Below are 23,748 nucleotides of genomic sequence, written 5' to 3'. Positions count from 1 at the left end.
TGAGTAATTACGGCAGAATAGACGAAGCTCCTCCAGAGCCACAGAAGACATTACAGTCTCATTATTCCCCGTGAATTGCAAATTGACTTTGACATGTAAAATTGGCAGAGTGCCCCTTTAAGTAAGATTTGAGTCTCATGTCTACAGCTCTGGAACACAATCTCTCTCTTTCTCACACACACAGACAAAAATACACCGTACACTAAAATACATACATAACTATGTATGCATATGCTTCACAAGGACACACACTCACCGACATAACAAGACACTGCACAGGATGTACACCAATACTCAAAATCTTTTTGCATTAAAAGAAAAACACGCACACTGTGAACTCCCTACAGCTCTAAAATAAGACTGGGAATGTGATTCTGAATGGGAATCAAGTTTCCCACTTGGTTTTGGTCACTAAACGTCCCACATGAGTTTCCATGTTGGTAAAAACGGGTCTGAAAAGAGTTTGCTCTCTCAGCTCAGCTGGACCTGTCACGCACACACTTATTCTGACATAAAACACTCGCGGATGACACACAAAACTCTGAAATATATACAAGATGACTTAGAGCAACTCGCTGAACTAACACACAAATAAAAAATACAGACGGAGGGAGACAGATGGAGACACAGACGAACAGATGGGAATGAGGACAAAGAGGAGGTCAGACAGAACATACAAGTTACTGCAACTGCTGAACTAGACAACAGGTGATAATGTCACCTTAAAGCTGCGCAGGGCAAGATTTTAACGCAGAAAATAATCTTTATTAGACGAGATCATAAAAAAGCCTCACATTTCTCCAGCTGAAGCGCCTTAAATTTGCCTTTTTTTGTTAGTTTTTTTCAGTAAAGATTGAAATTGTCTGTTAAGTCAGTTACAGTTTACATATGAAGTCGCCCTGTGCAGCTTTAAAGGGACAGTTCAGCTCCAAATCAAAAATACATACTTTTCATCTTACCTGTAGTGCTTTTTATCAGACCAGATTGTTTTGTGCGAGTTGCCGAGTGTTGGCGATATAGACTGTAGAGATGTCTGCCTTCTCGCTGATATAATGGAACTAGTTAGCACTCGGCTTGTGGTGCTCAAAGCAAAGAAAATTACATTATTATGAGCAGTTTCATGTAGGAACTATTTTCTCTCTAGTAGAGGTAGAAAAGTGGATTTTATTTTAAACTATAGTCTGGAACAGGAAAATGCTGATTTCCTATTAATCTGCCGATATCCCCTTTACCTGGCAAAAATTTCAGTGTTGAAAATGAACTACAAATCTGAATGAAGGAAATACAAAGTCAATATATAAAAGTGGAACTGAACATCAAAGTAACCATGAATATAAAATACATTTCTCTATAACTATTGAGTGTTTTTTAATTTGTTGAAAATTCAAATGAAATTCCACACAAGACAGATGGAGTGGAGTAATTTTGTATTTCAGAAATACTCAAAACACTTCCTCAGTGGTTTATAAAATATAAAAAAAACAAGACTAGGTTAAAACATAGCTCATGGCCTGACTGTGTATAAAATATTTGAGTGTTATCGTTTTGAAACAAGGGCTGGTGCTGGTCCAGCTGCTGCTATCTGGCCAAAAAATCATTTAACATGTTAAAATGAAGAATATATTATACAGAGTCATATGACAGAAGGGACGAGCTGTCTCTGGAGCTTTCCCCGCTGATCAGCTCCTCCTAGCTGCGCAGTCAGCAGCCACTAGCGGAGGAAACTTCCACCGTTAGTGAGTTTGTGAAACGTCCTATGGGTGCCGAATAATCGAAACTGATAAACCGCTCAACCTCTAGTTTCAACTGCATCACTGTGCAGAAGGAAGCGTGCATCTACTACTAACGAACTAACAGCTCAGCCGAGGAGGATGCCATTAATGTTCAAATCTCATAAAGTTTTCTCGTCCGTGAGTAGAAAGAAAATAGTTCCCAAACTGCTCACAACAAGGTCTGTGGATTATCTCGAGGAACCAGGTCGTGATTTCTGGAAAGAGACACTGATGTTGAGTTTTTTAAATGTATTTTTTTGGTGCTTTGAGCACTACAAGCTGATCGCTATCCAGTTCCATTATATTGGACAGAAGGCAGTCATATCTACGACCGATACATCCGGCACTCAGCAACTCACACCAAAACAGTCTAGACTGATAAACAGCACAACAGGTAAGAGGGAAAATTTGCAATTTTTGAATTTGAGGTGAACTGTCCCTTTAAATGCAGTTGTCACCTTAAAAGGTCAATTCACACAAATGTACAAAAACCACATATTCTCACTTAGATTCTGGTATCTCATGCAGACTGTTTGCATTAAACAAAGACATAGTCCCTGAGAGAATATGTTTCTGTCAGATGGGTGAACTGACCTCTTTTGCTCTCCTTAAAAACATCTAACCTCCCACACATCTCTCTCTTTTCTCCACCACCCTCACTCCCTCCCACTTTTCTCCTCATCCCTCTCTCCATTCCCGTACCCTGGTGTTGGAGCTGGTCCAGGTCCATGAATTTGCTGGGTTTGGGGTTGAATCCCATGGCCGCCTCCCGCTCCGCCTCCCTCCGCTTCTGCTGCTCCTGCTGGCGGGCTCTCCTCGCCACCTCCTCCTGCAGCTCGTCCAGCTCACTGCGCCCCGAGCCGCCTGAGCACATAAATCAGGTGGAATATTAAAAGATCGATCTGCTCAAACGGACATTACAGTAGACAAATACATCAGCGTTCATACACCTTTTTACCAAAACATTTCCATGACTTTTACGTGACTTTGAGGCTAATTTTTAAAGCCATGGATTCTGTGCAAAAACCATTGATACTCCTTCCTTCTTTTTCATAATTATAAAATATCTTTTTTAAATATATGCTGTTTTTTGGGAGGCATGTCAAACATTTTTTTAAGAACTGGGCAGGGAAATGTTTTTTATTTTGGCTTTAGTGGAGGGGGATTCAATGTTAATTGGCTGTATTTTGAATTCATTTTACTGCAAATATTTTTCTTTTTAGTTTTGTTTTTGGGCTTTTTGCCTTTTTTTTTTTTTTTTTTTTAAAGATTTTGTGGTAATTTTTAAGAAAACATGCCTTGGGAGGCATGTTTGAATTTGCAATTTTTTTTCTTTAAAAATCACCATAAATTACATAATTTATCACAAGCAACAAACTGCATTGTTGGATTTTTAGATTTCCTTAATACACATCATGTGCTAATATACAGATTGAAACAAAATTACATTTTACACTTTTCAGCATATACTTAGTTTTCCTGTACTTTTCGAAGCCTAGAAACTGATATTTGCAAATTCCATGATTTTTTCTATCGTTTCCATGATTGTACAAACCCTGCTGGATGCATATATTCACACCTGTGTTGGTGCCGCCGCCCCAGCTAGGTGAAGGCAGCTCCTGCAATATGGCACCGCTGCTCTTTGACTTGGGCACCGAACGCCATGAAGGTCCTGACATCAGCACCCGTTTCTGTTGCCCCACCTCCCTGTGAGGAGAGAAATAAAACAGAAAGAAAAAGAGAAAGAAAAGGAGAAAAAAGGGAGAAATGTTGAGAGCGCAGATCGTACGTCTCTTGACAAATATGTCCGATGATTGATTTGTTTTTGCTGGATTGTTGGACAATTTGTTGTTGTTAATGTCACAATCGTATTTCAGGCTGATGAAGTGAAATTGACACAGAAACCAAGGGAGGGAAAGACAATGAACGACAGAGACAGAGAGGAACAGACAGTAATTGTTATTTGTGGGTTTCCTACCTGTCGGGGCTGCTGCTGTTCCTCTCACTGCTCTCGTAGCCACTCTCCATTCTCTGGATCAGACGCGGCTGGTGCTCCACCCCTCTCAGAGGTGGAGGGGCAGGGGGTCCCATCGTCCGCCCGCTGCCTAGAGACCTGGGCTGCCCGACCAGCCCAAACCCCGCCTCTAACTCCCCGACCTCCCTTCCTTCCGCCTCTGGCAGTCCTGGCTGTGCGGGCGGAGCGGGGACCGCTGGGGGAAAGGAGTCTTGGGGCTCCGGAGGGAGAGAGGGGCCCGGCAGCGTGTTGTAGCCCAGAGAGGAGCCTCTCGGTCGGGTGAATATGCTGTCGATGTTCAGGGCCTCTCTCCGCGGCCTCCAGGTTGGCCTGTAGCGGCCTCCAGAGGAACTACAGAGCAAGAGAGGAAGATGTCACACGGGATGTCACACGACTCCGGGAGTGGAAAGAACGGTGATATCCTTCCCGAATAGTTACGTCCGTTATGTTTTTGCGTTGCCTGTCTGTATGTATGTGCAGCCAGCTCTCCTATTATTGCCATCATATCTCAAGTATGCCTCGATGGAATTGTTTTAGATTTGGCACAAACATCCATTTGGACTCAACGATGAAGTGATTGGATTTTAGTGGTCATAGGTCAAAGGTCAAGGTCACTGTGAGTTAATCTGCTTTAGGGCCTGTGTCCACCTAGCATATTTCCTCAGATGAAACGCAGCAGCAGGGCACTGGAGAACGCTTCCCAGCCATTTATATAAGAGCACTTCCAGCGCTTTTTTAAAAAATGTGCAAACGTTTTGTTTCTATGACAATATGTCGGCATTAGCATTAGCTAGTAAGCTAACGGGACATTGCATTAGCAGACGTTTGACTACACAGCTAACAACAAGCGTACAGCTGTATGTTGATTGAGACACAACACACACCAGTAACTTCCTGTGTCTCCAGGTCGATCTTCTCCGTCTTTGCGGTGACAGCAGCCTTGCTAAAAAGTGGCAATGACATCAACGGTGCCTGTCTGAATAGTCCAGAGATTTTAAACTTGAAGTGCCGGAAGCGGCCGCACAAAAAAGGCAGAGCGCTCTGAAAAATGATGCCGGCAGCAGCACTGTTCCTCCAGGCAGCCGCAGACACCGACAGAAAAAAGGACACTGGCGTTGATAAAAACAAAACATTAGGTGGACAGAAGCCCTTATTCTCGTAAATGCAATATCAAGAACGATGCCTTCAAATTCGGCACAAACATCCGCTTGCACTTAACAATAAATTAATACGAACATGGTGGTTGAAGGTCAAAGGTCACTATGAACTTAAAAAAACATGATTTTGGCCATAACTCATGAATTCATACGGTATTCATAACAGAATTTCACATAAGTGTCTAAAAAGAAAGAAATGATGACGTGACGACATTTTATATATAAAAGGTCAAAGGTCAACTTCACTGTGACATCAGAATATTCTGAAAAGAACAGAAGAGGAGCTTGTTTGGGCAGATATTTAAGAGGTGGCACTAATCTTGAAACTGCGCTGAGTGTGTAGATCTTCTGTGCTACTGTTGTGTGTGTTTATGTATGTGTGTGTGTGTGTGTGTGTGTGTGTGAAACATTCATGGAAGTCAACTCTAAGTGCAACTTGACTGGCTCCTGAGGCAAACAACCACAAGGCAGTAATTCTAGTTATTTATGCAACGCCAAAACATCCTTTAAACAGGGCGAATCCTCCATCTGCCTCTGCTGATTGGGTTTAGAGAGTACAAATACAAGCCGACTGTTAAAAACTACTTCAAAGATGTAAATGCAACTTTTAAGTAAAATCTTCTTAAAAGAAAATAGAGAACTCATTTTAGAGGTTAAGTCGAAAGTAAAAGTAAAAACACATCACCTACAAAACAACTTAATTATTCTGTTTGAGAAGTTCAAACATAGTGAGAGAAAGTCAAATTTTAGGGCATATATTCAATAACCTGTAGTGGAATATGCTTTAAAAGTAAACTAGAGTTGCAAATTGTAAGCAGTTTCCTTAATCAATTGTTGGTCAAATTAACAATCGATTAATTGATTAATTGTTTTTTGAAAGAAACAAAGAAACAAACAGAAAAACAATACAAATGTGCTTTTCCTCAATCAAAGCTCACAGCAACACTCTGCATGTACTTTGACAGCTTCGCATAGCCTATTGATTAACTGATTAAATTTCACATGTTCGATTTAATTCTTCACAACCGATTAATCGATCGTTGATTAATTGTTATCATCCCTACTCCCAGCACTGAAAAGGTAGCTACGAAAATCGCAGACAGAGTGCAGAAACCGCAAAAATAAGCTCTTGGCTTTTCACCGTGACACTGTTTCCGAACAGTAAGCGACATTTTTTGCAAAGTATGAGCAGAGGAATTAAATACAGCACTTGTCAAGCAAGGTTTACTGATTTCTGTGTATTTAAATATTCAGACAATGAAATGACGAAAACTATAAAATACAACTTTAACCAGTTTGCAGGTGACTTTATATGCAGGATGTCTAAAGTCGATGTGTTCGTGTGTATCGCTGGTGCAGTACCTGGACTTGCTCTCACTGCTGGTGCTTTCATCCTCCCAGTGGGGCCCCCCAGCCCCGCCCTCACAGCCCCCGACTCCTGACGAAGAGGAGGAGGACAGGGGACGAGAAGAGGAGGAGGAGGAGGTGAGTGGCCGGCGGGAAGAGAGGAGGAAGACGGCTGTCTCCTTGTACTCCTGCAGGGGAGGAGAGGGAGGGCGGGGAGGCCCCTCCACCGCTGACTCTGAACGTGAGAGAAAGAAGAGAGAAAGGAAAAGCAAATCCAATATTTTATTTATCCCACAGGGGGCAATTATGTAGGCAGTGGCACCAAGTAAACATGAGAGTAACCGGTAACGAGGCGCAGAACCTGAAAAGTCTGCACTGCACTTCATTAGCACTGAAACTTTCCTGATTCTACAACAAGTACTGCAGTTTTCTCTGTGAAAACACTGCAGTCACTAGTGTATTTGCAGAAGCTGTCAGCTGCACTGTGTGAGTATCGAAACTTGTGTAGTTTGGACTCACCACCGGCGTCAGCACCGTGCGGCGGTGTGCCGATGTCGTAATTACAGACCACCGTGGTCTGGGATTCGCTGGAGAGGTGGCTGCCCGTGGACTGGTGGAGAGATCGGCTGCGGGAGGCGCGATGGCTCGAGCTGTCTGTTGAAGAGTCGGTGCGAGTATCGCTGGATATGGATGGCTCCCGACCTGAGAGAGAACAAGAGAAAGAAACACGACCTTTCAGTTAATCCTGCATCTCCATATGTTTACATAAAAGTCAGAATATAAATTCAGGCTCTGCAGTGTGCAGAAGTTGGATTACAGGGTTGAAGGTCAGAGCTTTAAAGCTGTAACCTCGCTGCCCCCCTGCCTCCTTTGACGTTAAACACAGAGTGATCTGATCTGTAGCAGAGTGTGTCATCTATGCTGTACCAGAGTCTTCGCTGTCGTAACCAGCCTTGCTGCTGCAGTGCTGGAGCTCCAGCTGCGGGTTGGAGCTGGTACAGGGGTTGGGGCTCTCCTGCAGTATCACCGGCGTCCCACGGGGGTCAGCGTAGAGCAGCAGCAGGGGCTGATAGTGGCCTTTGATACAGCGAGACACCACGTCCTTCCACTTAGGGCCGATCTGAAGGTGCAGGGCAATACACACACACACACACACACACACACACACACACACACACACAAAGACACACATAATCATACATACAAACCAACACACACACACATAAAGTAAATCTATCCGGATTAGGATATAACATTACGCATATTCTACCAAAACGAGAAGGTCAAACACACACTGTGCTGCTGTGTGTCCTTATCTATATCATATTATCACACTTTTCATTAGCTCAATAATCTAATATGACCACAGAAGTGTCAAGGACGTGTAGATTCACTTTATATCACACTTGACACACACAAACCCAGCTCCCCTCCATTCAGTCATCACAATATCATCTTCCAGCCTCGTGGAGGATAAATCATGCTCCAATCATGAAGTATCACTACATAAAACCAGTTCTAGCACTTCAAACCTGCGCTAAGATTAAAACAAAGACGGAGATTAAACCCTGAAACACATAATCAATCTCGAGCCGCCCCCGCTGACCATGCAGCACTTCAATTAACACACAGTTACTTGTCACTGCTGCTCTCACCGGCACAACTGGAGATGCAGCAGATACTGTAACAGCGCTGCCCTCCCCGCGTTGCAGCATGCAGACTTTCCCCCAAAACTGTGTCTCACCTCTTTGACGTGGGCGTCGTCGAAGTACATCCACTTGCGTATCTTGGTCTGGAAGAAGAAGGTGGAGTAGTGCTTGCCGTAGTAGCACACCATGCCCACCAAGTAGAGCTCCGCCTGGCGAGCCCTCTCCTCTGTCACACGGTAGAACAACTACAGAGAGAGAGAGAGAGAGAGGAGCGAGGGGAGGGGGAGGAGACAGGGAGGGAGGGAGGGATGCAGGGAAGAGAGGGAGAGGTGTGCAGTGGGGTGGGGGGTAGAGATAGGGGAGTTAATGTGAATACAAGCACATTTTTGCTCACCTAGTGTATATGCTGTATGCAGTAATCCTTCACACACTGCCTTTTCTCAAACTCCTCACTTTCCTCTCTGCACATCCTGCACAGAGACACAGTTCTACTGCAGCTTTTCATGCACAAATGATACACAGTGATTATCTGCACATTATACAAACAGATGAACGTGTTAAAGTGGAGAAATTTGTTGGTTTAATCCTGGGGGGAAACTTTTGCAAAATGACCAGAGGCCAGAGGCCCGTTGCAGCAGCCCCGGAGATGTTTCTATGATTTTAGGACGTTTCTAAGATTTTGCGACGTTTCTGGGATTTCTGGGCATTTTTATTATTTTTCTAGGATTCTGGGGTGTTTGCAGGATCTCAGAACATTTTAAGAATTTCAGGACAATTCTATAATTTTAGGATACTTCTAGGATTTAGAACATTTCTGGGATTTTAGGGCATTTCAAGGATTTGTGGACATTACTAAGATTTTAGGATGTTTCTATGATTTTAGGACATTTGAGGTTTAGCAGGACCTCTCCACTCACACTTTTTTTGATAAACAAGCTCTTTTTTGATGCTGTTTTATGTTTTTTTTGACAGTTTGAATCTTTTGTTTTTTTTGTGAATTAGAAAATGGTTGCGGGGCCACCCAGCACCCTGGTGGGAGCCAGATTTGGCAAGTGGGCCATAAGAATCACTGGTTTAGGAACATAAGTTTTCGTAGTCCTATCACATTGCATTCTGCTGTGCCCTGCTGCTGTAAAAACACTCATGGTTCAATACCGTAAAAATAACAAATATCATTTTATCTAGGTTTTATCTACTGTAAAAATTACTTTTTTTTTTTTTTTTGCAATTTGCCATTTGTCTACAAATGTCAGAAAGTTGCCCTGAGTGACATCTGCAATTTGCTTCTTTTATCTGACCAACAGCCCAAAACTCAAAGAAAGGGAACAATACAATGACCAACTTCGCAAGAAATATCCCGCAAAAAAAAAGAAGAAAAGAAGAAAATAATAGAAAAATACAGTCTCACAACATAGGCATATGTCAGGTTCTAATTATATATTTAAATTTAAGCCACACAAAATGAACACATTTATTATTTAATATAATTTTTCTAACTATTATTTTTGGGCTATTTTCTTTCCTTCTTTTTCCCCCTTTGGCTTATTTTCAGGTAACTTCTTTGTTATATGTATCTTTTTGCAAACATTATTATTTATGGCCATTTCTTAAGTTGCTCATTGCCTTCTTCCCATACCATGTAAAGAAATCAAGCTGGTTTGCTTAGGTTTCAAAGGGTTAATAGCCAACCAATTAAAGCTTAACCACTATCTTTATTTTCTCCTTAAAACAAACCTGACTAACTTTTTAACCAGTGAGAGGGAAAGAGGCTGTAGATGTATCATTTCAGCAGTACAATAATCTAATCTCAAAGAGAGGGAACATAGAAGAGTAACAGGGAAGCAGAAAAAAGACAGTAAGCAGATGCAGAAGACAGACAAAGGCAGAAAGTGAAAGCAGTAGAAGGGGCGGAGGGATTCAGGAGGCAGATGGATTAACTTTCTCTGATCTGAACGACTAAACAGAAGCGGAGAACGCAATGGATTGCGCCTCCGATTCGTCTCTGACAACTAGCTTCATCTCGCATCTGCGGGATGAAAACGAGGGAAACAGCAGCAGGCGGAGACAGAAGATAGAGGATAGAGGAAAGAACTTGACTCACTGTAACACATAGTCATATTCACTGATCCATTATTCATGGATATCGCTTCAGAATGCGGCTGGAGATGTTACAGTGGCATTAAAATGCACCAGCATTACTCAGTCATGACACGGAGTATCGGGGGTCGAACACGTGTGTGAGGTGTGAAAGCAGCAGCTCTGTGAGAATAATGGAAGTCAGGCGGCTGAGTGTGTCGTGTGTGTTATGATTTGTTGTTTTGCAGAGCAAGTTTGAACAGGATTGGTTGAGTTTACAGGGCTCTACAGCACGCACATGTTTGTACTCTCTATATTTGTGTTGGTAAGTATGTGTGTCCTTGTCTGATTGTTGGAAAATCTGTTTGAACATGCCACTGTTACTGTACCTCTGCATAAACCAGAAAAATCATTAACCATTTTTGAAACAGAACAACACGGCATCTGTTTTTACCGTCAGTCACCGATCAACAGTGTCATCACGACTCCAAGCACTTAAATGCCAAGCATATCATGTAGCCTCCAGTGCTTGACTTCCCATGTGGAAAATAAGTAATGAGTAAGCTGTCAGCCTGGAATTGAAGGGATTGAAGCACGCAAAGGGATCTGGTTCAAGAGGTTAAAGGATTTCTTAACTTTTCAAGAAAGGTTCAACTGGGAGACTATTGCATGTCAACTGGATGCGACATCAGTGAGAGTCATTTTCCATGAACGTAATGTCAGGCTGAATGTATGCAATGTAGAGAAACAATATGGGAATCAGTGTGATTGTTGGGATAGCATTGTTCCAATTTTTCCACAACCTACAACCCTCATCTGCATGAAAACAAGACTGAGAGTCCGCTGCTGCGTTAATGTGATGTGGGAAGGTCGTAGTTTCTGAGTTGGGAAGCTGTTCTTCAGACTTCGTCGTGTTCATGTGCTTTGAGGTCGTAAAGTGGGAACAACATGGAAGCTAAGAGGGTTTAAACAAGAGGTTGATAGAAGTTTACACACACACACACACACACACACACACACACACACACGCATATTTTAAGACCAGACCATGTACTTTTGTTGCCTAAACTTAAGGAAGTTAACCCAAAAGAAACTAGTCTTTAAAACTTTGCTCTAGGTTTATTTTGAAAAGGGACTGTACATATCCTGTGAAAAAAGAAGCTTTTTTTTAAAAAAAAACATACTGCATGTGACCATCTCTGAGCGTCTGGGCCATTAACCAAGCACCTGTTTATGATGAGTTGGGAGTGAGATTTTTTTGGGGGGGGTGTCTACGGGGATTAACTCGCCAGCCTTTTGAAGAACTGCAGTTTTGGGCACTTTCCTGTCGGCCACCTCAGAATGCTGCTTGATGTGTGGTTATAATCTCTCTTTTTCTGATGGTGGCACCAAATGAGAAGTCAGGGGATCCCTAAAGCCCGTGGGCCTCATCCTCTGGAAACAACGACTTTGTGTACTGAATTTCACGGCAATCTATCTTGGACTTCAGTTGTGAATCTCACGACCTCTTAAAACTGATCTGGCGCAACCAACGGGACGTCTCATGAGCATCATGAGGTGCTGACGGTGCAGCCACCACCACAAACATCTTCACCAAACAGCACGTCTGGCTCACTGCTGCACAAAAAGCTCTTTTCACCATCACATTTAGAGTATCGTGCCCACATGTATGTCAGCATTTGGGCGTACGTGCTTGGCTGCTCACAAAGGCATAAATAACATATGCTAATGTGTTGTAATGACCGCATAATGTGTGTGAGTAATGTGTGTGTGATCCCCTTACATCTCCCAGACGCAGGCACGTCCCCAGGCTGTGTATGACGTCCTCAGCTAGGTCAGAGTGGTCTGAGTCCCACACCAGCCCGATGGACACGATCTCCGGCGAGTTCATCAGCACCCGGCGGATACGCAACACCTCCCCGCAGTTACTCTGTGATGGAGGGAGGGAGAGGAGAAAAAGCGTCTGATCAAACAGGTTTATTCATCCTGTGTTATGAGACGCAGAGTGTGACAGCGGTGTACTTCGCTAAAAACGTCCCTTTATTTGGCAGTGACGAAGACACGCGCACGGACACACACACACACACACAGATGAAGTGAACAGTAGGAGAAAGAGGGGCAGAGATAAAAGGCGGGAGGAAAGAGATGATGAAAGGATTGTAAGAGAGAACGACAGAGGAAGACGCGCTGTGCTGAGTTGTATTTGTCCCTTGGGCCTTCTGTTGAGTTCAGAACCGTGTGTTCTGAATCCTTCCTTTGAGTCATGACCCACCGCAGAGCTGGTGCACACACACACACACACACACACACAAAAGACATACACACATGCACACACACACGCAGTGCTGGCAGAGTGGGCTCGGAAACAGCCTGAGAACACCCTGGCAACCAGACACTTTGCCAAACACAACGCTCTCGCACACACACACATATGCACAAACACACACAGAGCGCTCCCTTTGTGGGCGGCGTGCCGTCTTGCGCTGGCACCAGACACGGCAGGAAGGTATTTTGCCAGGGTCTGCTTCTAAATTCTCAGAAAGGGACACAAACACAAGGCCCGGAGCAGCCGCCAAACAGCACAGCACTGAGACACACGGGCTATCTGTTAGCTTAGGACACATTGACGGGACACAGTTAGCTCTCTGCGCTGCCTCACTGCTGGGAACGGCCGCTGACAGCATCATTCATCAAATGATCGTACAAACAGATTCGCTCTGCTTCATAATACAGCATTGATCGGTGCAGCCTCATCTCTGAATGTTATATGCAAAGATTTCTTTCCTCTTTTTATTCTATTTATCTATTTTTTTTTGCCATGGCTATGCAGACATTTCCAGGAGAGAGTGAGTTATATAATAGTGCTGCTGGTCAAAGGATACTGTAGGTTTGCAGAGTGCTGATGGTGGCATTCTTCGGAGCAAAATGAAACAACTTTAGGGAAATGTTTGTACTTATGCCTCCTCACGACTCCACACAGCATCCGAAATAAAGAGGCTATCCCCCTTTTATCAGGAAAGGAGGCAGATTCTCCATTTGATCTATTTTTATTTTTTTACACCTTATGAATTTTGTTTTCTGTTCCCCTACATAGTATTTGTTTGTACTACTTTAATTGTCTCTCTGCTAAATGTTTCACATTAGGAGGGCCACTCAGCAAGACCCCATGGGGATTTTTTTTGGCTCCTCCTGCACATTTCTGTCTGAAGTTATTGTTTTTACTTCCAAATCATTATATACTGCATGAATTTTGTTTTGTTATTTAACGATATGTTATTGTTTTCTTGTGTGCAATAAAATGGGGCAGATGTAGGATTGAACATACATTCATACAGAGGTGTGTGAATACCCTTATTATTAAAGAACAACCCCTGTTTATTACAATTTGGATGTTACTTTTGTAGTATTGGCCACCGTTTCCATCAGTCATGGCCCAAATTATTGCTGGGTTCTGGGAAAGCAGCAAATACAAAGTCCAACGGGGCAAAAAAACACATGCAATTGACAAGGCTGGCGTTGAAAAAACAACAGTTTGGTGCTTTACTGCTCTATTCTGAGGAAAGTATTGATAGTAAAGACCCCTGAAATTCACAGTATGGGAATTAATTTTACCAAATGCCTGACTGCTCATGGTTTTTACCAAATCCGACTCCTTTAACATTATTTCTATTTCTAATATCTAATTTATATATTTTCTATTTGGCGAGGTCAGAGTTGTATCAACACAAACAGTGGCCCAATATATGAAAAAAGCCTGTTGCACAAAAGAGATTTGCAAGCAGTGTTATCATGCAAAAAAAAAGGACTGCATGTATCACAAATAATTGTTGCTTGCAAATCAGCCAAGTTGCCAGAAGAAAATTTTGGCATTGTACATTTCTACAAACCATGAATATGTTACATTTGCACATTTCATACATATCACATCAACGTTAAGTGGCGTAATATATGAGATCACTTTGTCACTGGAAGGTGGAGGGGTCAGCAGATGGCTCCAATCGTGCATGTTTTGTAGTGACCTGTCAGTGAGTTTTCAGCAGCTTTTTTAAGCTTTAATCATCTGTGTTTTGTAGCGACCTGTCAGTGTGTTTCAAGTGACTTTAGGGCTCCAGTTGTGCATGTTTTGTAGTGACCTGTCAGTGAGTTTTCAGCAGCTTTTTTAGGCTTTAATCATCTGTGTTTTGTAGTGACCTGTCAATGTGTTTCCATCAGCTAGTGGGTGTTGTGTAGCAAGTTGTCAGTGGGGAGAGTGCTACAATTTTTATTTTTTTTTTTTACCAAGACTAATATTTTTAAACTTGGAATACATGAAAACTTGGCATTTAAAGACAATCCCAGCTGCATTCAGATTCTGGGTCTACTCCTGTAAATCCTGACTGGTTCATATGAAAGAAGAAAAAAACAAAGGTTTTTATGCCCTTTAAATAAATATGTAATCTGTCTATATTGCAGCTTTCAAAGTGGTATAAGAGCTGAAAACGTCTAACACAGCATCCATATATTCAATTAATTCCATTAATTTTATCTTATTTAAAAAATCATGTACTAAGAACTTCACTTCACTTCCCTCTGTCAACTCTTTAACACCGAACAAACATCCTCACACTCTCCTATCTTCAGCCTGGCACCTCCGGTATCCTCCAGCAGCCGCGCTCCCGTCCAAACACCATAACTTTGTTTGAGCAAAGCCCAATGTGGTATTAACAAAAGATCAGCGCTGCAAGTGATGGAAGATAAACAGAGGCAGGTTTGTGTGACTCCCACAGGACTGCGCACACAAAGTCAGCGTTTGGGCCGTGAACAAGCTAACGATGTGTGTTAGTGTAGCTGCAGCAGCTGAGGAGGTTGTGGTGGTGGTATGTGAAGAGAGGGGCAGCTGAGGAGGCTCTTTGTGCGGACACTTTGGCAGAGAGCGGGGCCAAGCTGGATCTATTCAGCAGCAGCACTTTCTCATGTGGCAGCACAACACACAACCCTGCAGAACAAAGGCGTCACACACATTCCTCTGTTTCTCTATCTTACAGTAATCGCTCTCCAATGCAGCAGACAATATTGTCGAGGCTCGTCGCTTTTTGTTTTAATTTTCATCCAAAAATACCCGCATTTTTCCCTGCACAACCACATTCTTTTGTTTCCTGCTGCAAGACGACGGCGTTCATTATGTTTTACTGTAAAGGAGGTCGATGAAGAGAACTCAGAAAATGCTTCCGGTAATAGAAAGTGAAGAGAAAAATGGGAAGAAAATGCAAATGAGCTGCTGATTATATAACATTGGGCCGACCAAGAAAGAAAGGGGAAAAAAAACAAACAAGAAATAATTTTAAAAAGTGGTTATGCTGCAAATTATAACTTTAAAATCTGATTTTCAGCCTGCTTTTTGCGTTATTGTTTGGTTTAATCCATCTTTTCAGATTAAAAAAGAGGGATTTGCAGATGTTTTGTGCATACTTAGTTGTAACTTTGTTCCTGCCCTGAGGTTCACAGTATCAAGTTGCTGAGTGTACTGAGTGGGCGTATGTGAATTGTGTGCCCATGTGTTGTGCTTGTGTCTGTGTGTTTTGCATGGATAGATTAATGAAGTGAAACAGGCTCTGGGAGCCAAAGTGTCAGGGCTCACCTGGGTTTAACCTGCAGAAAATCACTCAAATTAATACATTTCAACCCATAAAAGAATAACCCCAAAGAAATACAAAACTACCATAAAAGAGACACAAAATGACTACAAAAAGATGCAAAACAACTGCAAAGAGACAAAAAGAGAACCAAGACTACAAAAAGAGGCAAAACAGCTAAAACTAGACACAAAAATGACTACAAGACAAAAACACTATGAAGATACACATATGACGACAGAGAGAGAGACAAAACAGCTGCAAAAGCGACATAATGAGACTCACAACAGCTACAAAAAGGGATAAAATACCAACTGAGACACATAGAACTACTATAAAGAGATGAAAGCCAGCTGAAAACACACAAAATGAGACTCATGGCTATGAAACTGGGGAAAACAACCACATAGAGACACAAAACAGCTACACAGCTGTGTGTGTGTGTGTGTGTGTGTGTGTGTGTGCTCTCACAGGGCAGTTGCGCAGGTCCCCCATGTTGCTGGCGTTGCGGAGCAGTTCTCCAAACATGTCCGGTGTGGGTTTCTCTCTGCACTCCAGCATCCTCACCGCCTGGTTACTGCAGCATCAGAAACACAAACACAAACACACACACACACACACACACACACACACACACACACACACACACACACACACACACACCAAAATGACGCACGCAGTGAGTGAGGCCAGAGCTTTTGTGAATAGTAGAAAAAAATCTATTGTGAAGCCCAACTGTGACTTGTGGAGAGCAGAAACATTGTTTCCATTATTTAAACTTGTTAAGTTTTGTCTGTTTTGTGGTGCTGTACAGTAATTTGCAGGCAATTGTTTAATTTCCTCTGGTATTTCTGGCTGAAAATCTGTTGAAAATCTATTAATTCTTCAGTGTGTTGTTCATCTGGCCTTGTGTATTGCTTAGGCACACATCAACGCTGACTCTGAGTCAGTGCTTTTTCTCATCCACTTAATAGAGAAAATAAAACAAAGGAAAAGGGGAAAGAGGGAATCTACATTATGGAGCCATTAAGGCTGCGAAAAAGATTAATTCTGAGATAGTTTCTAAATCCTGTGTGACAGATTATGATCTTTGACCCTCCTAAAGTGGCCATGCTGAAAGACAATTTCCCCACAGGGAGCAGTAACACTACAGAAACATTATCAATGTTATTAAAGGAGAAGTTCATCCCCAACTAGCAGCATGTGATGAAAGAAAACTGTATTTCTAGACAGTCATTTTCTGCAGGGATAAAACAGTGAGACTTTAAAGGGATACTTCACTGATTTTAAACCAGCTTTGTTTCAAAACAGTGTGAGTTGTATGTGTAGATGAACTGTGGTAAACTTCCCTCCATCTTACAATTGCCTCCCCGAAACACTGCCAATTTATGTCATTTGGCGGTGACTCGCTGGCTCACGGGGCTGTTGCTCAAACTACAGGCTGTACTTTCGCATTTTCACATTGCCATGCCAACCATGCCGTGGACACAAAGATTATCCAGCTGATCAAGAGACTTAGCGCGCTAGTCTCCCTGTCTCCTAAATTCGGACCGAAATCTGATCGAACGGTAAATCTAAGCAGTGCTGATCGAATGTAAAACTAAGATTATGCTACCGCACTGCCCACTTCTCGCCTGAAATATTTTCAGAAACATATTTAAACGCCCTGTTTCACTGTAGTGGCGAGAGTTGTGAACAGGAAATAGGCACCAAACTACTTCCTACGGAGTGAAAATTAAGGCCGAAAACACAGTGATCAAACAGAAATACCAAGCAGAGCTGATCAAATATAAAGCAAGATGCTGAGTTCAATGTTTCTTGCGTCAAATCTTTTCATAAAAATGTTTTTAGCTTATTATTTAACTGTAATATGAGATCCAGCCAGCCGCTGTTGTTTAATACGGACAAGTCCACATTACATCACTCACCAGCCGAAGCTTTTATTGGTCTGATCAGGCGCGTAGAGAGCCTAGTTTTACATGAGGACCTTCTTGAAATTGGCGAAATACTTCTTTAAAGTAATAAAAAACATTAATTCTGAAATTTCTAAATCCTGTTTGACAGATCTATGACCTTCATAAAGTGACCATGCTGAAAGACGATTTCCCCACGGGGAGCAGTAACACTACAGAAACATTATTATTGTTAATAAAGGAGAAGTTCATCCCCAACTAGCATAATTTGATGAAAAAACAGCTTTGCTTGAAGAAGAAAAGTGTATTTTTTCTGCAAGGCTTAAAACAATGAGACTTTATTATTGAGCTGCATTTATCCCTTTTAAGTACCATCGTCCTCTGAAGGACAAACTCAAACATACATTATTACCATCTGTGAATACCAAATGGACTTGTGCAAGTCTGTCTGCAGCTCTGTCTATATCTCTGGCAGTGATACTCAACTTACAGCCCACGGGCCACATCTGGCCCCCAAAAGGGTGCTGTGCAATCCCCCAACCATCTTCTAATTCACAATAAAATTTAGGTGATTAACGCAAGGAATTGTTTTTGTATTTTTAGTATATAAAAGTAGCCAGAGTGCATAAAACAGCATCAAAAATAGAGCTTGTTTTTTTTTTTTAAAAAGTGTCACTGGAGGACCAACTTTTGGACCAACTGTCCTAAAATCCTAGCAACTTCCTAAATCCACGAAATGTCTTAAAATCCTTGAAGCATCCTAACATTCTGCAATCGTCCTGAAATCCTAGAAACGTTCTGAAGTCCTACAAATCCTAGAAATGTGTATGCGGCTGCTGTGACTGGCCCCTGGCCTCTTGTCATTTTGCAAAAGTGGCCCCCAAGCAAAGCAAGTTGAGTATCCCTGAAGTATGCGCTTATGTGTGCAGTGAATCAGCATTGTTTTTTCCGGTGAAGTACTCCTTTAAGAATAACGATTTTTAAAACCATCCAAATCCCCCCCACCCCCACCCCTCACCCCTTCCATTAGCCTGAAATGAACCCAACCTCTTCTACACTCTCTCTCGCTCAATTTCAACCCCTCACTCCTCTCTTCTTCAGATGCGCGGGCAGATGCGAGGCTATAAACGCAGGCAAAAACAACAACAAGCGAGGAGCACACTTGTACTTCTGTTTACTTGTGTCTGAATCGTGCTTGAACCAGACGTTTGTTTGTCTTTTGCGTTGCCCTCTGATTATCTTACTCATGTTGACTTTTGCATGTTTGGCTATCTCGACTGTAAACAACAGGCTGAGCTAAGGGTAAAAATAGCTTGGCAGTGCTAACAGGCACAAACACAGAGCAGCGGCACCGCTGTGCCCCACAGCTACCTTGACACAGTGTGTTTATTTGTACTTTTGCCCCCCATTCATCCCTCGATTTCCTCTGCCGTGTTCCATTTCCAAAAAGGATATGGTGTGATATATCCTCTTATTTCCCTCTCGTTCGCAGCCTATCCGACCCACTGTTCCACTTATAGATTTATGTCGCCCCCTGGGTCTACTGAATCAAACAGCTGATTGATTACTTCCCCTGTTCCTTATTTCATTGACTCGGAGCGTGTGCGAGTTTTATGTAACAGCTCCGAGGATGCTGTGTGGATTTACCTGCACGTTAACATGGCGGAGACCATTATGCACGAGCTCACCTGCTCTTGCATATGCATGAACGTACACGTGTGTGTGTGCATAATGTGCATGTGTGCGCTCACAGTTCAGTGTTCAGCAGGGACCCGTGCAGGGAGGAAGAGAACACGCTGTACCTTCCTTTACTGCCACCCAGCCTCAGCTTGCTGCCAGATTTACTGCAGTGTGTGTGTGTGTGTGTGTGTGTGTGTAGGTGTGTGTCTGGTCTTACCAGAGGGATGTAGTGGAGATGTAATGAACCATCTGAATGAAGGGCAAGGGGTCCGATGTGGCTCCGCAGCTGTTACAGACACACTACAAATACAAATACATCCTCAGATTCATCGCTGGACATCGTGTTCTTGAAAATGTTTGTGTGGGCTGTTTTTTTTGTTTTTTTTTTAAATTAAAGCAACAAAAATGAAATATGTAACAGCTCTTTAAAGTGACAGAGGCACTGAACATGGTCCTACCTGTTCGAACAGAGTCATGGCAAACTTCTGGTGTGGTATACAGTGTTTGGCTGTGCAGATGTCCTCTCGGCTCTCCGCGCTGATGTGGAAGTGGATACGCATCAGGAGATTCTCCTGAGACACACATAAGGCAAAATCTGTTAATGTGTGTGTTTGTTGGCATATGTGCTTGTTTATATTGTATACATATGTACAGTGAGTGTGTGTGTGCGTGTGTGTGTGTGAATGTGTGTGTTTGATCGTTCCTCTCTGTTGGTGCTCCTGTTAATCTGACCGTGGGAGCAGCATCTATATTTCATAAGAAGCCGACGGATTCCCTGACTGAACACATTTACTACCAATCGATCAGACAGGGCCAACCAGGCACACACAAAACACACACACACACACACACACAGTTGAGGTCTTCAAGGAAGAAAGAAAGAAGCAAGAAGAAAGAAGTGGTGGAGAGAAATCTACAAGAAAGGCTTAAGAGAGGAAAACAATGAAGAAGACATTGTGATTATAAAATTAAACTGTGAGCAGTAATTTTATTTTTTTTCACTTCTTCTCGAAATGTTAAGATTTACTCCAAAATAAGACATGAGCCAGCGAAAATATGGATGCTTCACACACATCTTCCGCCAGAGAATCTATACAATCAGCACAGTTTCAACATGGGCACCCAAAATTAGCGTCACCAGTTCAGAATCAGACCAAATGTCTCCTTTTCCGTTACAAATGTCAGACCTTCATCACTAAAATCTTATCAGTTCAAATGGAGATTTGTATCAAATCTGAAAAGTTTCTGTCAAGGTATCCTTGAGAGATCACATTCACGAGAACTGGACAGACGTGAGGTCAGACAGACCCTGACCTTTGACCACCAAAATGTCATCAGTTCATCCTTAAGTCCAAGTGGACGTTTGTGCCAAATTTTGAAGAAAAAAAAGTGCTCTTGAGATGTTGCGTTCACAAGACAGAAACAGAAAAGGTCACAGTGACCTTGACTTTTGACCTTTGACAACTAAATTCTAATAGGATCATTGTTAAATCCAAGTGGACGTTTGTGCCAAATTTAAAGAAATCCCCTCAAGGCGTTCTTGAAGTATTGTGTTTACAACATTAAGATGAATGCAAAGTGGCCTTGACCTTTGAACTTTTATCATTAGAATCTAATCAATTCATTGTTGAGTCTAAGTGGACGTTTGTGCTAAATTTGATGAAATTATCTCAAGGCATTTTTACAAGTGATCATTTCTTGGGAAAACTATTTCTTTTAAGGTACAAGGGGTGGACAACAAAACAAGCAATACCTCACAACGTAATACAGTAATGAACAAACAAACACTGATTTCGGCCTAACAAAAGTTGAAACATTAGGCGCTCGACAAAAACATGTTTCTTTGAGGCTGCAGTATTGGATATCCCTCGTCCCCTGAAGATTTCAGACTGCAGTGAAGATGGGACTTCCTCAGACAAGAGCCTTTAGGCAACCCATCACCTCTCCTGTGTGTGCGTGTGTGTGTGTGTGTGTGTGTGTGTGGCTATGTTGTGTCTCAGACTCACAAAGCACTCGGCAGCATCGTCCATGATACCCAGCTGAAAGCGTTGCTCGTCTTGGAAAGTCTTGGCCAATGCGCTCCGCAGTGCATCTGATGGCAGCACACGTTCACTGCTGAACTGGAACTGAGCAAAGATACTCTGCAAAACACACGTGCGCACACACACACACACACACACACACACACACACGCATATAGAAAGGCATTAATTCTTTATTTCACTGCTACAAATATACACCCTGCCATAAATGCTTTTTCCTGAAAGACACTTACAGTTTTTGTTCACGAACTGTATATATCTGAGTGTTTGTGAATTGACATCTATACTGTAAATCGTCAACTGACCCGTGAAACAGAACCAGTGGAACTAGTTGTCAAGTTGTCGGGAACCAAAGTGCCGCACAATAAATCCAGACCGGACTGAATCAAATGCCGCGACCGAGCCTCACAGCATAGCTGGCCTCGATATCAGACCGTATCAATAATAGATGGCGTTTGTAGTGCACTTTTCTCCGACAAAAACAGCTCTCAGAGTGCTTTGTAGCAGTAAAATAGAAACCAAATCAAACTGTTGCGGGGGCTCGGAGAGAAAGCTAGGCCACTGAAGTGTGTTTTGAGGGCAGCGTTCAGAGCCTGAAGACGAAGATCAGTCAGTTTGGAGGGGACAGAGCTGTTTTACACTGGTTGCATCAGTGAGAGCCAACTTATGGCTTGCAGACAAAATATGACCTGTGATAGGGCGCTGGGTGGCCCCCCAAACATTTTTGAATTCACAATAAAAATAAACTGATTCACACTGTGAATTCTTTTTGTACTGTTACTTTAAATAAGGTGCCAGAGTGCATTAAAAAAGCATCAAAACAGAGCTTGTTTATCAAAAAAAGCACCAGTGGAGGATCCGCTGAATCCCCTGACTGAGGCCAAAGCTAAGCCCTGAGTGTCCGCTACAGCTTCACACACATTCATTTATTTGTGGCGACCTGCCACTATTAAAACATCTGCACCCACAACAGATTTTTTTATTTTTGGAGCTGGACCGTTCATTAGGAGTGCTGTTGGAACACATATATACAGTATATATACATTTATACTGTTTGGTTATTCATTGCACCACAATCTCCAAGCGCAGAGAGTATGTATATAAAAATAGAAAACAGAAATACAGTATAAGTGTATGTAAATGTAAATATTTCAATATTTTAAATAAAGTATGTAAATATGCTGAGTATGTAAGTGTGTAAAAATATAAATGTAAAGCATACAGTAACAGACAATTTGCTCTAATCTGTGAATATTGAAATTATAATATGGAAAATATGCTGAGTGTGTGAAATATAAAACTGTGCCTTATGCTAATATGGAAGTTAAAAATATAAAAAATGTATATGTGTGTGTGTGTGTGTGTGTGTGTGTGCAAATCTACAATGTGGATTGGGTCGTAGGGGTCAGGAAAAGTGTGTGAATGTGTATGGTGGTATAAGCGTTTGTATGTACAAGTAAAAAACACAAGTTGGGAAGACAAAGTTAAATGTATGATTCAGAATGTTTTGAAAGATTTAGATCACTTTGTGGTATTTATATAGCCATGGCAGGGCTCCACCTTTTAACAAATGTCCCCGTGTGATCGGTTATTTGTTCTATCGGATAAATTTACAGCTTCTGTTAGTAATATCTGTAAAAGATTTGACTCCTCCATCAGTGTCTTCCAGTATTACTCTTAGTAGTAACTATGTCTAGTTTGATGGGGATTTGTTATTATATATAGTGAATAGTTTGTATTTGTCAATATTGTTATAAATAGTAGTTGCAGTAATAGCAGCAGTAACAGCAGTTTTTGTAGTATTACCAGACTAATCAGTCTTGGAAATGGCTCATGTAGGTCCATCCACATGAATCTGTCCTTTAAATGCAGCGAACATGAGCACAAAAAGTATCGCTCAGTTCAAGCGGAGACCAACTCGAGACTGGACCGAAGAGAGCTGCAGTCGTCTAAGAGGGAGAGATAAAAGCATGGATAACTTTCTCCAGATTGCCAACGGATAAAAATGACCTAATTTTTTTTTGTTGTTGTTGTTGGTAAGAATTCTCTGCTGGAAAAAGCAAAACCGAGCGACTATTTTTGACCCGCACTGAAACAGCCCAAATAAATACCAGTCAGCATGATGTGTCGGAGCAGTGGTTGGTGCTCTGCTGGTTTTCTGTCCCAGCGGTAATTCAATCACTGATTAGATGGCTGGACTGAAAACCAGCAGGAGCTCAGTGTGCTGAAGACCGAGAAACACTGTAAAAAAAGACAGATATTCGAACATAGTTCATCATTATTTATCTGTTTGTATCCACACCTTTTCCATTTTTAAGAGTAAAATCACGCACAAAGCTTCAGCATTAATGTAAATACATCTGCAACGAATACTAAGTTACTGAATTAATGTGGGATAAAACTATTTTTTTCCTAAGAGACTAAAACGATCAACAGTTTTTTGAATAGTTCAGTATTTAGCAAAACTGCTGCAACCGGTGACAGTG

The 23,748-nt window shown here is 42.1% G+C and overlaps 1 protein-coding gene across 1 annotated transcript in view; it reads right to left on the bottom strand.

Annotated features, from left to right (window-relative positions):
* usp54b (ubiquitin specific peptidase 54b) overlaps nucleotides 1-23,748 on the bottom strand; it is a 64,640-nt gene that overhangs the window by 8,639 nt on the left and 32,253 nt on the right. The window contains exons 4-15 of the mRNA XM_042508408.1: nucleotides 21,227-21,361; nucleotides 19,679-19,792; nucleotides 19,438-19,520; nucleotides 16,099-16,204; nucleotides 11,799-11,945; nucleotides 8,035-8,184; nucleotides 7,218-7,410; nucleotides 6,810-6,992; nucleotides 6,306-6,525; nucleotides 3,751-4,137; nucleotides 3,352-3,479; nucleotides 2,475-2,636 (exon numbers count right to left, since the gene is read on the bottom strand). Of these exons, the coding sequence (XP_042364342.1) occupies nucleotides 2,475-2,636; nucleotides 3,352-3,479; nucleotides 3,751-4,137; nucleotides 6,306-6,525; nucleotides 6,810-6,992; nucleotides 7,218-7,410; nucleotides 8,035-8,184; nucleotides 11,799-11,945; nucleotides 16,099-16,204; nucleotides 19,438-19,520; nucleotides 19,679-19,792; nucleotides 21,227-21,361 (2,008 nt within the window). The remainder of the gene's footprint in view (nucleotides 1-2,474; nucleotides 2,637-3,351; nucleotides 3,480-3,750; nucleotides 4,138-6,305; nucleotides 6,526-6,809; nucleotides 6,993-7,217; nucleotides 7,411-8,034; nucleotides 8,185-11,798; nucleotides 11,946-16,098; nucleotides 16,205-19,437; nucleotides 19,521-19,678; nucleotides 19,793-21,226; nucleotides 21,362-23,748) is intronic.

This window comes from Plectropomus leopardus, chromosome 19 (genome assembly GCF_008729295.1).
Source record: "Plectropomus leopardus isolate mb chromosome 19, YSFRI_Pleo_2.0, whole genome shotgun sequence".
In the NCBI taxonomy this organism is placed as follows: Eukaryota; Metazoa; Chordata; class Actinopteri; order Perciformes; family Serranidae; genus Plectropomus; species Plectropomus leopardus.
Note: the sequence above shows the minus strand (reverse complement) of the source record. Positions and strands in the feature narration are given on the sequence as shown.